The sequence below is a fragment of the Poecilia formosa genome, unplaced genomic scaffold (assembly GCF_000485575.1).
Source record: "Poecilia formosa unplaced genomic scaffold, Poecilia_formosa-5.1.2 Scaffold323, whole genome shotgun sequence".
Lineage (NCBI taxonomy): Eukaryota > Metazoa > Chordata > Actinopteri > Cyprinodontiformes > Poeciliidae > Poecilia > Poecilia formosa.
Window position 1 is genome coordinate 646,276 of NW_006800262.1, and position 15,076 is coordinate 661,351.

Below are 15,076 nucleotides of genomic sequence, written 5' to 3' on the forward strand. Positions count from 1 at the left end.
TGACGATTAGACAAACATTTTCTGCCGCTGAGAGGAAACCACTGCGCATGTCCTGGAGCGCCGCGCGCGAGTGAAAGGTGGGGAGGGGAGAAGGAGGGAGAGTGAAAAGTGGGGAGGGTGGGGGGAGTAACAGAAACATGTAGTTGCTTGGATTTTAATCGGTGCGTTTTGCATCCCCTGAAACAAAGATGTTAAATAAACTGGACAGTATGCTGCATGTTTTATGATATTTTCACAGTTGCGGTCTTGACTGGTCTTGAAATAAAATGCCGAGTCCTAAGCGCCCGAGACAAGACCGAGACCAAATGCGGTCGAGTCCGAGACCGAGACCATCAAAAAATGGTCTTAAGACCAGTCTTAAGACCAAGACCAACTTCGAGTACCACAACACTGGGCTCCAGCATATTTAAACTCTCTTTTACATAGATCTGTTAATACCCATTCTTTACGTTCCAACAACATTTTTCTTTTGCATGTTCCACACTGCCGAACTGAAAAAGGAAAGCAAGCTTTCAGTGTGATGGCTCCTTCAGTCTGAAATCAAGATGTCAGATTTGATTTCACTGGATTTATTTTGAGCGATTCTTAAAAACAGGCAACGAGAATCTTTTAAACAGTGTCACTGTTTTTAAATTGTTTTATTCTGTTTTATAATTGTGTATATGTATTAATCAATTTTGTTTTGTAACCAGGTTGCTGTGTACTGCAGACTTCTGCCCAGGTCCCCCTTGAAAATGAGATCTAGATCTCAATGGGGTTTACCTGGTTAAATAAAGGAATAAATAAAAAATAAATAAATAATTGGATACAATAGACCAAGAGCTTCAGCCTTTGTCCAAACAGTTGTGCTTTAAAGCTGTTTTCATTAAATTTTTCATTGTTTTAGCTTTCATGAACTTTGTGAATGTCAGAATGAGATGATCAAGAAAGACCCTGATGCAGGCCACAGGTGCTCCCCATAGGGTGGAAACCCACAGTAGGCAGGAGTCTGTTGGAACCTGGGAGGTGGAGTTGAGGTTGAAGCTCGTTGGAGGGTTGGAACTGTTTCGTTCTAGGCAGCTCATGTTCACTAACTTGTTTGGATGAAGCGTATTTTATTTTTTGTCACCGTCTCTGGATGGGGTTGGGACAGTTGTAAAGGTCACCGTAGCTTTTTCAGACCCCTGTACCAGACATGACAGTTTATGGGCCTATTTGTTTGGATTTCTGTTGGAATTGCATGGTATAAACTTTGTATTAAAGTATTTTCAGACCATTTTCTTCTGGTAAAGAGAACCTTAAATATTTTATGGTAACACTTTATTTGATGGGGTGTGAACAAGATTGACATGACACCGTCATAAACATGACATAACACTTGTTATGCACATGAGTAAGTATTCATGAATACTTATGATTGTTGTCATAAAGTGTCATTCGGAAAATCATAACACTATTAATACAAAGTTGACATTATTCAAAATGTCTTTGTTATTGACAACTTGACATTAACCAAGAAATCATGATCTGACATAAATTTGTCATAATAGTGGTCATAATGTCATTAAGTGTTATTGCACTGTCAAAAGCTTTAACAAAAAAGTAATTAACATTTCCCTTACCTGAAATAAAGCGGAACAAGTAGGACCAACAATAAAGATTTCATTAAGTTTTATTACACTGTCAAATGATTTAATATTGGAGTCATTAATAATTATTCTTGCATCGAGTGGAACAAGTAGCACCAATTATGAAGGTGTCATTAAGTGTTATTACAGTGTCATTAATATTAACTCTTACCTCAAGTAAAGTGAAACCATTAGCAACAGTTATGAAAATGTCTTTAAGAGTCATTACATTGTCAAGTGCTATATTAACATAGTCATTAATGTTGAGTCTTACCTCAAGTGAAGTGGAAAACACTGGACTACTTAACGTGACTGGTTGTTATAAAGTACAATACATTTATTTCTTAATACAAGTAGCATAATGACTGGAGCTGAACAAAATTATTCTGATCAAATATTTGTCTGGCAGAAATTCATACAGCCTGTTATTCAGAATGCATTATTTAATGTATAGTTTTAGGCACATGAGTGTATCTTTTCACTTAATAAGCATTTGAAATTATTTCCAACCAGATAATCTGGCTTATGGCATTAAACACCAGTTTTACATTTGACAATAATTAGTTGTCTAAAATGTAACTTGTTAACTCAGCTGGTGAGTGTTGATTCCTGCTCCCCCTGCCACTTGCCTGTCTCCACAAGATGGAAGATTTCTTCTTCACCCACACACTGCACGCCTGTTTGTGCACTGCTGCCTCTCACTGGTAGAGATGGTGTATTACACTACTTTAAACAGCCTTAAATAATGTTTCAAATGCAAAGTTCATAAGTGCTTTGCAGACATTTTGTTGTAAAACTTCAGATCAATTAGATCATTTAGAAATTTAAGACTAAACAAAATGGAAGAGCAATATAATATTACCAGATAAAGCCACATAATTTTTAAACTTTAATTGCTAATACTTTTATAACAAATTTATGTCAGATCATGATTTCTTGGTTTATGTCAAGTTGTCATAACAAAGACATTTTGAATAATGTCAACTTTGTTTTAAAAATGTCATTATTTACCGAATGACACTTTATGAAAACAGTCATAAATATTCATGAAGGCTTATTGATGTTCATGACAGGTGTTATGTCAGTCTTATTCACACCCCTTCAAATAAAGCGTTACCCGTCTTACTCAGTGTTTCTTCCCACAGTATCTGAAAGGCACTGTGGTAGTAAGTTGGCTCATTGATGGCTTAAAGACCTATGGAAATGTTGGTAATGAATTAACTTGACCTATTTTTGCTGATAATCTTTCAGTCTTACCAAAATGACCTCGGTGTGACTTATTTGACTTATTTGGACTTATTTGGCCGCAAACAAGTCAGACTGCATTTAAACTTAAACAATTCCCTTTTTCTCCTTTGAAAGTGTTGACACATTGAAGATATTTCAGTGGACTATATGAACAAATGAGTAAGTAAGTTTCTTCTCTCTCTAAACAGGGTTTTCTGAAGAGTGAGAGAGTTTCCCGAATGGTTCAAAGCGGTGGGTGCTCAGCCAATGACTTTCGTGAGGTTTTTAAGAAAAACATTGAGCGCCGGGTGCGCAGCCTTCCAGAGATCGATGGCTTGAGTAAAGAGACTGTGCTGAGCTCCTGGATTACCAAGTATGATACTATCTACCGTGGGGAGGAAGACATGCGGCGCCAAACACAGCGGGCACACCTGAGTGCTGTTTCAGAGCTCATCCTCAGTAAAGAGCAGCTGTATGAAATGTTCCAGCAGATACTGGGCATACGCAAGTTTGAGCATCAGCTGCTATACAACGCCTGTCAGGTAAGTGGATTTTTGTTAGCAGATGACCTCACCTTAGAGATGCATTAACATGTTTATCAGCTGACATTTTTTTAACATGTCAGTAATTGTCCCAGAAGTAAAACTGGGCTAATATTAGCAACCAATTCTTGTTGCGTTTGGTTTCTGGAAGGGGGCGTGCAGGAGGTTGGTCATGTGGAGTTTGTTTGGTCATCTGACAGTGATGGTGAACCAGCTCACGATCTTGTTTATGTGATTCTAGCAGTGATGTGGTCATTTTTCCACGGTGTGTTAACATCTTTAAATATTGGTTATTGGCCATAACAGGTATATATTAGTAGATATTGTCCCTAATGTACATATCTGTGCTTCCCCAATGTGTATCATTCTGACTTGTAAATTTCAATTGTTTCTCATCCAAAACACCTGAAACAAATGGCTGAATTAGCTCCTCATCATGCAGTCAAACTCTACAGAGCCCTTCTAATGACTTAATAATTTGGTACAATGATTTGACTTGTTAAGGATATGACTGTCTACATGAAGACACTCACGCCTAAGACCAATCAACTTAATAGTCATATTTGTAGACTGTGAGGAAGCTGAATTATTTGAAGAGAACCCACACACGGACTCAGGCAAACTCCATGCAGAAGGACTCCAGTCCCAGGATCTCTTCACAAGGTCAAACATCTGAACAGCAATAATTTTAGTACACTCTCTCAAAGGTCAATAAATTAATTCCTAGAGATTATTTAACTCTGAAACTGGAAGACAATTTAAATATCCAAACTACATAAACAAACCATAAATAAATAAAATGGATTTCGTAGTCTCTTTAAGTAAACTTGGCCTTTAAAATGTATTAATCATTTGGCTCAGGCAGAAGAAGAAGCCAACTGCCATTTAGGATTTTGGTGAAAAATTGTAAACTTATTACACTGTACTGGGTATCAAATGTTTGCAGCATTTTTTAAAATGGTGGCTTTTCAATTAGATTAAGCAAACTCTTTTAGTTAGTTAACTTCTCCACTAGAGCGCCTTCAACCGGGTCTGCCTCTGTCCGCCCAGCCAGATTCATATTGTTATGAATTACTCCAACTCTCTGCATGGCTGTTCTGTTATCCCTACTCACTTCAGTGGTAGTACAAGTTTAACTGAGCTGTGTCGATCTGATTGACAGCTGACTATATTTGTTGGCTGGCTCATGATGATCTTATGGTAAACCCCAAACAGCATTTTTCATATAATTCAGCTGTGGCCCACGTACATTTTGTCTATCAGAGAGCTGCTCAGTCTAGAGGAGAGTGATTGAGTTTAATCATGAGCAGCACTAAGAACACATATGTTAAGTTTTGCAGCGGAACGACTGGTTTAGCAGAGCTTTAAGTAGCTCATCTCTCTGAAGAACTGACGGCAATAAAGAGAGAAGTGATGCAGCGGGTCAAAGTCCTGTCAGAGCTGCAGTTTTGCGCTGAGGGTGTGAAATAGATCTGTTGTAAACGAATATTTTAGTTATCGAGTAATCTATCAATTATTCTTACAATTAATCGAGTAATTGGATTAAAAAAATGTATAAAATAAAATATTGGTAAATCTGGCATACCATAAATCTGGTTACTATTGGATATCATTATCAGTCCAATTTTTCATATTTGAGCTTTCCTAACAGTTAGTTTTGTTGTAGTTTAGAAAATTAACCTGTAACAATAATGGCTCACTTTCTAAGTTAACCTGAAGAAAAGTTATACAAAAATCTGAAATTATATTCAATTTAATAATAAAGTGGCAGGCTCACAAATACGCTTATAAAAATGTCTGTGCTCCAGCTTTTAGTTTATGTATTCATTAAGTTTAATAGATGAACTCTAACCTTGCCCCATACCTGTCCAGCTTTGGGTTTGAGAACACGGGAAATGTCGTTTGGGATGGTGGGGGCAGGCGAAGGAACGAACATAAGATGGGGGTGGAGAGGAGAAAATGATTGGGGATCAGAAACTTGCAACAGCATGCCAAAAAAAAAATTAGATACCCTAGTGTCATTTACCCTTTTGACCTGGTTTGAAGTGGTTAAGGAATTAAACTTGGGTAACCAGATGACAGTTCTCAGATGGGCCGCCTTTGACTCAGATTTCATCCCCAACCAATTAGACTCCAGTTTTAAAAACTGGTCACAGAAAAGAATAACTGCACAGTGCAGGACACTGGACAAAAATACACTACCAAGCTTTCAAAAATATGATTTAGAAAAAGGGGACTTCTTTAGATATTTGCAATTTAGACAATATCTTTTTTTCAAACATATTGAAAGACTGTATCTCAGAGTCTAACTAGATAATTCAATTGCTCTCACAAGCTTAGTCCAAGTCTGGCAAAATCACCATTTTCTTACTTTATCAGGGATTGTTGAGATCCAAAGGAAAGTCAATAGATTATATTAGGTAAAGATGGGAGGTAGAGTTGAATACTGAAATATCTCAAGATGGGCAAACCACTCCCATATTCTCTGGTCCTGCATAAAGATCAAGACTTATTGGAAGGATGTTTTGAGGAATATTGAGTCAATTTTGGGTCTTAAACTCCAACAACCCACCATGTTATTGCTGGTCAGAGCCGTTCCTGAGGGTCTGGACATGAGTGACAAATACTTATTAAAAATCTTCAGTGCTACAGCCAGAAAGCTGATTACTCGGAAATGGCTTCAACCTGACCCACCAATGCTAAAGGACTGGCTGGAACTTTTGGAAGAAACCCACAAAATGGAAAAGTTAATGTTCATGCTGAGACGGCAACCGGACCTTTACAAAAAAGAGATGGAGCAAATGGACTGGATTTCTAGTGAACAATGACTGAATCAGGTCTCTTATCCTTTGTCACTCTAAATGCTGCTCAAAAAATGGAAAGTAAATCAGTTTGCTGTTTCATCCTAAAGTGTCCAGAATTTTTTTTCTTTTTATCCTTTGTCCTTGACTTGTCATTTTATTCACTGAAGCTGTTAGTGTGTAGAGCAGTAAAGACAGGCAGCGATGAGTAAAACAAGAATGATATTTTCAGATGTTACAGCAGGGCTTCCACATATCCAAACAAGAAACTTTTTAAATTTGCTTCTAAAACATGGATGTTTTTCATCTTTTACACAGTGCTCTTCTTTTATTTCTGTTTCATTTTTGTTTGCTTTTTTTTTTACAGCTTGACAATGTGGATGAACAAGCTGCTCAGATCCGCAGAGAGCTGGATGGGAGGCTACAGCTGGCTGAGAAGATTGCTAGGGTGAGATCTGGTTTCTTTGGGATCGTGTCGAGCAATTTATAGCACAATATGTGTTTAAAATGAGCCACACATTTGATATTAGCTGCTCATAAGTACTTTACTAATAGTTTGAAAAGTTTAGTGTTTGCAGGTGTTTTTTATATGTCAATTAAGAAAGTTAAAGGTAACTTTTCTCTGTACATACTGTAGGAAAGGACAAATCCAAAGTTTGTCTCTACTGACATGGAGGCTTTGTACATTGAAGAGTTGCGTTCTTCTGTCAACTTGCTGATGGCTAACTTGGAGAGTCTGCCCGTGTCCAAAGGAGGTCCAGACTTCAAACAGAAGCTTAAGCGCTCCTCTATGAACAACTCCTTCTTGGATATAGGGGATGAAGGAGACGTACTGTCCAAATCTGATGTTGTGCTGACCTTTAACCTGGAGGTTGGTTATGTATGTAGGATACTTGCAACCATAAACTAATATGCATTTTATTTATTTATTTTATTTCATTTTCAGAAAAACAAGTGGAACGAAAAGGGCATGGTTTCACATTTTAATAATGTGAAATACATTTTAGCCCTGCCAAGATGTATTTTCTTGTACATGTATAAAATGCCAGCTTCTGTTCTAACACTCACAGTTAAGTCAGTCTTTTGCAGAAGGAACAAAAAATGTCACCTGTTAGCAGCAACTAAAGAGCTCCATGCATGTAGTGGATGTTTCCTACATGTCAGATCTAAAGGCCGAGTTCGACCCAAATCCAAGTTTGGACGGTGTTCTGACTGTCTGTAATACCTCGTCATAATGCACACATTGATGTTACGTTTCTTATAAATCCATCATACCTGTAGAAGTTTTGTGTTGTGTTTTATTTCTCAGAAGTTTACAGTAAATAAAAAACATAAAATAAGAAAAATCTAGTTATTTCCACGCAGTGTCCAGAAAGAGGTGATGTTCTGCTTGTTGCCTAACAGCTTCAGTCAGCATCCAGTTATTCATGAGCTTTTTTAGGACATATTCCGTGCAGTTTTCTGAAGAAATATTGAAATATTAAAAAGGTAGATTAGCTACAGGGAGAAAATATCCTGACCAAATTTGTAGTCAAACAGTATGTGTAGTAATAATGACGCTAAACGGGACTAATGTCTTGTTTACAGTTTGGTAACGATACAGGAAACAGCAAAAGTCATTTATGTTAATATGTTTGATTAACATAGCAGCTTAATTAAATAAAATTTACTGTAAACTTCTGAGAAACAAAACAAACAATGAAACTTCTACAGGTATGACGGATTTATAAGAAATCTGGTGAGTAAGCAGTATGTGACGTAACATCAATGTGTGCATTACCACAAGGTATGCTGGATTTACGGGTATGACAGACAGTCAGAATACCGGATCAGGTCAAAATGAAAAGGTTGAGGATCAGGTCAGTCTCAGGCTTCTGTGGCGCATTTTTAATATCCTACAATACATCTAACGCACAGAAAACTAAACCAGAATACACCATATTAAGATGTGTTAATCTACTTATTTAAGTCTAAATAGAGATGGAGGTAGCTCACCGGGGCTTCATGCTCAGTTTTCACACTAAAACTTGGTGTATGGACAAATTTAGAAAATTGTGGCGCACAGATGTATAAAGCTGTGTGCACGCACGTGGCTACACATCTTTCCTTTATGCATCCCAATTTGAACAGAGCGCAGCTACTGGTCCGCCCTGTCGCCACCCACAAACATATATGTAAATTAGTATATATACCCGGAAGTCTGCCACCTCCTGAAGCAATTACCATGGCAACATCCTTGTTTGTAGAGGTATAAGTATTTATAATAATAATTATATATTAGATTTAAAAGGTGCTTTCAGGGCACATAAGGTCACCTCACAAAAATAAAAATAATACATTTTAAAGAAAAAACACACACACACACACACGTTTGTGTTGCTATCTTTGTGGGGACTTTCCATTGACTCCCATTCATTTCTACAGCCTAAACCTTACCTTTACCCTTTTCCTAACCCTAACCCTAACCAACCAAAACTCAATTCATACCTTAGTCCTAACTCTGACCCCTTGTGGGGACCAGGCTCCGGTCCCCACAAGGAGCAATTGGTCCCCACAACGTAGTATATGTCAGGAAAATTGTCCCCACAAGGTATTACAAACAAACGCACACAATCACTGTCTAGTGTTACCGATCACCATAACTGATCACATTTATCTCACTTTGCAGCCTGCGTGTGCAGCCTATCTCCTCTCTCCTTAACACTGCACAAGCACGCAACAACAAATCCTCTTGCCTGGAACTATAACGATCTAAGAGTAAATGGGGACGTTTGGGTGTTGTGGTGGAAAATTACCTCGGGGGTGAAGCACGTCAAAATGCATCAACACAACAAATCTAATGTGGCATTTAAAAAAACAAGCACTTGATGGAGTTTGGCTACATCGAGGCTCAATGCAGGAAAAAAAAGATGTCCGGAGTGGCCAGACAGCAGGTGAAGCAGCGCACAACTACCAACACTCAGCTGTAATAAGCATGATTTTCTCAGAAAGCTGAGAAAATCCAAAATATAATTTAAGTCAATGGGCTAGCGGTGGAAAAGACACTGATTCTGCTCTCGCTGTTGAACTGCTGTGTCTTGAACTTTCTGCTCACTTACAAAACATTTTCTGCTTGCTTTTGGCACAGTCGCCTGGCAACCTCAGCCAATATAATGAAAGTGTTGTGCTCAGTGCATTTGTTTCTTTCTAGCGGGTGTGCCTGTGTGGCTACCATTGAGTGTAGCAACCAGCGCCACCCACTGGATGTATGGAGAAACAATGACCTCAGCTTTCTACTCCATAGTACTCTAGGGCTATTGTAAATGAATATTTTAGTTATCGAGTAATCTATTGATTATTATTTTATGATTAATTGAGTAATCGGATAACAAAAAAGATAAAATAGAACATTAGTAAATCTAACATAACAGCAGTGTTACTATCGCATATCAACATCAGTCCAATTTTTCCACATTTGAGCTTCCCTAACAATAACTTTTCTGTAGTTTTGAAAATTAATTTGTAACAATAATAGCTCACTTTCGAAGTTAAATTGAAGAAAAGTTATACAAAAATCTAAAATTATATTCAATGTATTAATAAAGAGGCAGGTTCACAAGTGCGATTATAAAAATATCTATACTCAAAATGTAACATCTATCTATGTTACATTTTGACAAACTAATTTTAACAGCGCCAATTATGTAATAAATTATTCACCAATGTAAAAGAGAAATTTGCTTAGTCCTCTCGTGCATTTCGTCGGGAACCAAACTGTTTATAGATATCAAGGGAGAATAGATATTTTATATACCAAAAATTCAGCAATTCTTTCAGTAGTTCTTGTTGCAGTGCCACCGGTTTTTCAGGTAGTTTGGGTCATTTGACACAGTGACACAGATAATACGTTTGTTACAGTCTGAAAATGTAACAAATGTTACAATTTTGGTCCCCAATCAAACCGTCTACTAGACTATCAGGTGTGAAAACACACTAAGTCTGAGTACGAGGAGAAGTTTTGAGTACAAGCATTACAAGTTTTGAGAAGAAAGATGTGAAGTCCTGCTTTCAAAATAAAAATCTAAGCAAAAGTATTAAAAGTTTGAGAAGGAAAGATACAAAATTCTGCTTTCAGATTGAAAATATATGCTCTTAGATTATGACAGAAAAATTCCTCCATACACCTGCAGCTGGAACTACAATGGTCCTTTTTTAAATTATTCTTTTATTAATCTTTTTTTGTTTGATGACAAAACCTCAATAATGAAATTAAATTAAGTTTTTGGTTATAATGTGACAACCTGTGCAAAGGTTTAATGTTTATCACCGTAACCCGTCTAAGTATATGTTGTCTGACAATTAATCCCAAGAATAATATTTTAGTATGGATCCTCCCATATTTGTTTCAGGTTGTTATTGTTGAGGTCCAGGGGCTGAAGTCAGTCGCTCCAAACCGAATTGTTTACTGCACCATGGAGGTGGAGGGCGGAGAAAAACTTCAGACTGACCAAGCAGAAGCTTCAAGACCACAGTAAGTTCACCTCAAAGGTTTTTACTCAGTAGCTCTAACGGGCAGTAATAGCCTTTGTGCAAGCAGTCAAGGACATAATTCTTCTGACTGCCTTATGTGTAAATATTCCCTCCGCTCTCACATCATGTCTGCACCTGTGTGGTTAACAACAGTCACCCTACTGTTGTAAACTTTGCAATTTTTTATGTTAGTTTGTGTCTTCCAAAATTCAAATCAGCAGGCCAGGATTTTTAAATGGTAAATAACTTTATCAAGTTCAAGGCATTTCATACTACCTTCAGTCAGTTATGCATTCACACACACACACACACACACACACACACACACACACACACTGACGGTGGTGAGCTACTGGATGTTTTTTGGGCTGTGGGAGGACGCCGGAATACCTGGAGAGAACCCACATATGCACAGGAAGAACATGCAAACTCCATGCAGAAAGACCCCAGGCTGCCAATCGAACCCAGGACCTTCTTGCTGCAACAGTGTTACCAACTGTGCCACTGTGCAGCCCAAATAATATAAGATAATTTATATTGCTATTTTCACCCTGTGTTTTGTACTATAAAGCATTTATTTTTCATTTAGCTTTACCAATTTTGATTACTTTTTCTTCAAAATCGCTGAATTTTCGCATTTTCCCATTCAAATGCTAAGAAGCTCAGCTGGTGAGGCAGCAGCGAGCTGAGCCTCACCTTGGATTGCGCAACCTCTAGCTAACTGCAGTGGCTGCCATTGGATGAGAGCATGCTCCTCCTGTCTGCACGTCGCCAATAAAATGGTTAAAAAACATTTAATACATAAACTGATTTCCCATCATTTAGCTTATCTATATAATGTACAGTGTTTGTTGTCACTGATTGTATGTATAATGCGATTTGTGTGCTGAGGAACAATCAAATGTCAGAGAACAGAGTCGAGGTGAGACAGGCAGTTTTCCTGCCTCATGGCAGGGGGCGCTCATGATCCCAGACATTGGTCTTGTGACTCCACTTCTGGAGAGTAAGAGTCAGCGAGCTAGCCATAAATAAGTGAAGCTACACTCAATGGTCTATGTGTAGCTTGGCCGATACAAAGAGCGGGAAAGAAGTGGTTTTGAGTTGTTCAACGGGTTTTCCCTTCGTTGTGGAGCATAGCACTAAATTAATAATATCAGTAACACTTTATTTGACGGGGTGTGCATAAGACTGACATGACCCTGTCATAAATGTGACATAACACCTGTCATGAAGATAAAGGAGTCTTTATGAATGTTTACGACTGTTGTCCTGAATTGTCATTCGGTAAATAACACTTTTAATGCAAAGTTGACAATTTTAATGGGGTTTTAATACAAGTTTTAATGCAACTTTGCATTAAAAGTGTCATTATTTAAAGAATGACACTTTATGACAACTGTCATAGACATTCATAAAGACTCCTTCGTCTTCATGACAGCTGTTATGTCACATTTATGACAATGTCCTGTCAGTCTTATGCACACCCCGTCAAATAAAGTGTTACCACAATATCTATATTTCCAAGTTTCATTGAGTTAACGGAATTATTCTACCGTGGCAGCGCAGCTATGGATGGCATGTGAAAGTATAGTCTTTTTGCCCTTCAATGTTGTCCACATGTGCAAAATTTCCGTATGTAAACAACAACATGCATGGGGTCTTATGATTTTGATCAAGTCAGTGCCTCACCAGCCATGAACATCACTGCACATCACTGGTAGCCACACTGACAGAGGCGAGGCTGCCAAGCACCTGGGCCACTGGGGCCTCTGACCACCAGCAGCAGACAAAGTGGGTGAAGTGTCTTGCCCAACTCTCAAGATATAGGCTCTTTCCCATAAACAAGCTGAATTCAGAGTAATTTCAACCAGCAGCTCATTGCTGTGTCGGTGACAGAAACACTCACAAAATCCACACATCTGTTGTGGCTTTTGGTGAATAAGCTGGGTAAAGGTGGTTACTTGTTTAAGCATTTGGGATTCTGTTATTGACCAAAGATGGACCAAGCTGAACGCGTCCCTCACAAACTGAACTGTGACTGCCATAGCATGTAGCTATGGCAACTTCTACACCAAGACTGAAGCCAACCCCACTCGTGGTGGAGGCTCTGCAACGCAACATGTCAGAAGCTGTCGCCACCACAACATTTGACAAAAACAGCTAAATGGAGAAAATCCCTGACTTTGACTGAAAATGCTATGAGAATAAAAAAGTTATGTAGTTGCAAATTTTTCTCCAGAGTTCATGTACTATGTATGGATGAATTCGTTTGCAGCAGAAATAGAGTGGCAGAACATGAGAATGATTGGACGTCTCGAAGCTAACAGGCCTCCAGTTCTTACTTCAGAGATAACACTTATCAGAAGGAGACCAAACGAAGCATGTGTGGACTAAATGGGAGGCGCTTCAGGAATAATTTCAGTTTCTCATCTTGGGGTGAGTGTCAGAACTTTTAATGTTTTTAGAACATTGTTACAAGTGCATAACACTAAATATAGTTTTGTGAAATGTACTCAAGTCTTGAAGCGTAATATGATGCACTTATAGATCTTATTCTTCTGATTTACATCAGCCAGGCTGGCTGCTATATCCTGCCTTGTGAAATTGCAGTGGAAGTGGAGCTGTAACATATAATTGTAAAGTTTACACAAACCTTCCCCCAACTAGATGAGATGATAAAATCTTAGACAATGTAAGATTCCAATTTAAAGCTGCAGAGGCCATTAGCAGTTCTAGACGGTTTATGACTTCCCAGTTTTGCTTTAGCAAAAATAATAATGAATGAATAGTAATGATGATAATTGAATGAAAATGAAGCTGCCAGACTTTCAGGGATCTACAGAGGCACTATGTGGCAGTTTTGTTGGTATTGTAGCACTTGTTAATGTAATCCATAATCTGAAAGAAGTATTTTTTTTTTTACAGAATTTGCAATGCCACATTGACTGACATCATCATGCAATTTGAGGAGAACTGGATGAGACTGCATTTTATAAAAAAAGAGGCCACATCTGTAAGCAACTCGGTTATTCAGCTGTGAACAAATCAACATAGTTATGGATTTTTATTAAGAATCACTAAACACCATGCCATTACATGAAAGTATTTTTGAATGTGAAAATATTAAATCATCCTTACTTTTTTTCTTATTGTCTTATTCTAAGAGAATTGTATTGATGCTCCTTACCATTAAAAAATTTCCAATTAAAGTTTTACAGCTAGTGTCTCTTATGTACAAATATGTACAGCAGAATAAAGTAATTTTTAAGATAATTTATTTTGCCTTGGTAATCTTTAATATAATTAATGCAAATGAACGTCTGCAAATGTTCTCTGAACATATATCTTGACGTACGGGGCATTTTTTCTGAATCTTCAACGCTATCTGGGAAGCCATTGCACAGAAGAGGATGATGGTGTGACAGACTTTTTGCTAAAGTGAATTAAAATCAAAATGTTTACTTTTCAGTGAAAATAATAATTGTGGCGTCACCAAAATCAAGTTATGGCCTTTATCTCCCTCAGTCCACTAAAGTTCAGGGTTCACAGATTACTGTGAACCCTGGGAAAAATTTTAACATTTTTCCTGACAAATGTCGGGAAAAATTTTAAAATTTCTAAAAATAAATATTTGTAGATTGGATAAGCCAGACAAAAGCTGGCTTATTAGTGTTTGTCTCCACATCTTCAATCAAATAAACTTGAATTACGAGATGATATTAAGTGTGCACCTGTTTTTGTATGTGCAAACCTTTAGAAGATCAAGCCCAGAGAGCACACATGTCCCAAAACCTGTAAAGCAGGCAAGCAAATCAGTTTTGGTAACACTTTAATTAAAGGGGTGTGAATAAGACTGACATGACACCATCATAAACATAACACCTGTCATGAACATCAGTAAGTATTCATGAATATTTATGACTGTTGTCATAAAGTGTCATTCGGTAAATCATGACACTTTTAATACAAAGTTGACATTATTCAAAATGTCTTTGACAACTTGACATTAACCAAGAAATCATGATCTGACATAAATTTGTCATAATAGTAGTCATATTGATTTAATTATTACACTAGCAAAAGCTTTAACAAAACAATGATTAATATTTCCACTCTCTGAAATAAAGCAAAACAAGTAGGACAAGCAATAAAGATTTCACTAAGCTTTATTACACGGACAAATGATTTAATAACAGACTCATTAACAATTTCTTTTACATCAACTAAAGTGGAACAAGTAGCACCAGTTATGAATGTCATTAAGTGTTATTACAGTGTCATTAATATTAACTATTACCTCAAGTGAAACAAGTAACAGTTATGACAAAGTCATTAAGTGTCATTGATATTAACTATTACCTCAAGTGAAACAAGTAACAGTTATGACAAA

At 37.5% G+C, this 15,076-nt stretch overlaps 1 protein-coding gene across 1 annotated transcript in view; it reads left to right on the top strand.

The window, feature by feature from the left end:
* LOC103152713 (calcium-dependent secretion activator 2-like) overlaps positions 1-15,076 on the top strand; it is a 220,452-nt gene that overhangs the window by 18,304 nt on the left and 187,072 nt on the right. The window contains exons 3-6 of the mRNA XM_016661313.1: positions 3,044-3,376; positions 6,545-6,625; positions 6,815-7,048; positions 10,566-10,687. Of these exons, the coding sequence (XP_016516799.1) occupies positions 3,044-3,376; positions 6,545-6,625; positions 6,815-7,048; positions 10,566-10,687 (770 nt within the window). The remainder of the gene's footprint in view (positions 1-3,043; positions 3,377-6,544; positions 6,626-6,814; positions 7,049-10,565; positions 10,688-15,076) is intronic.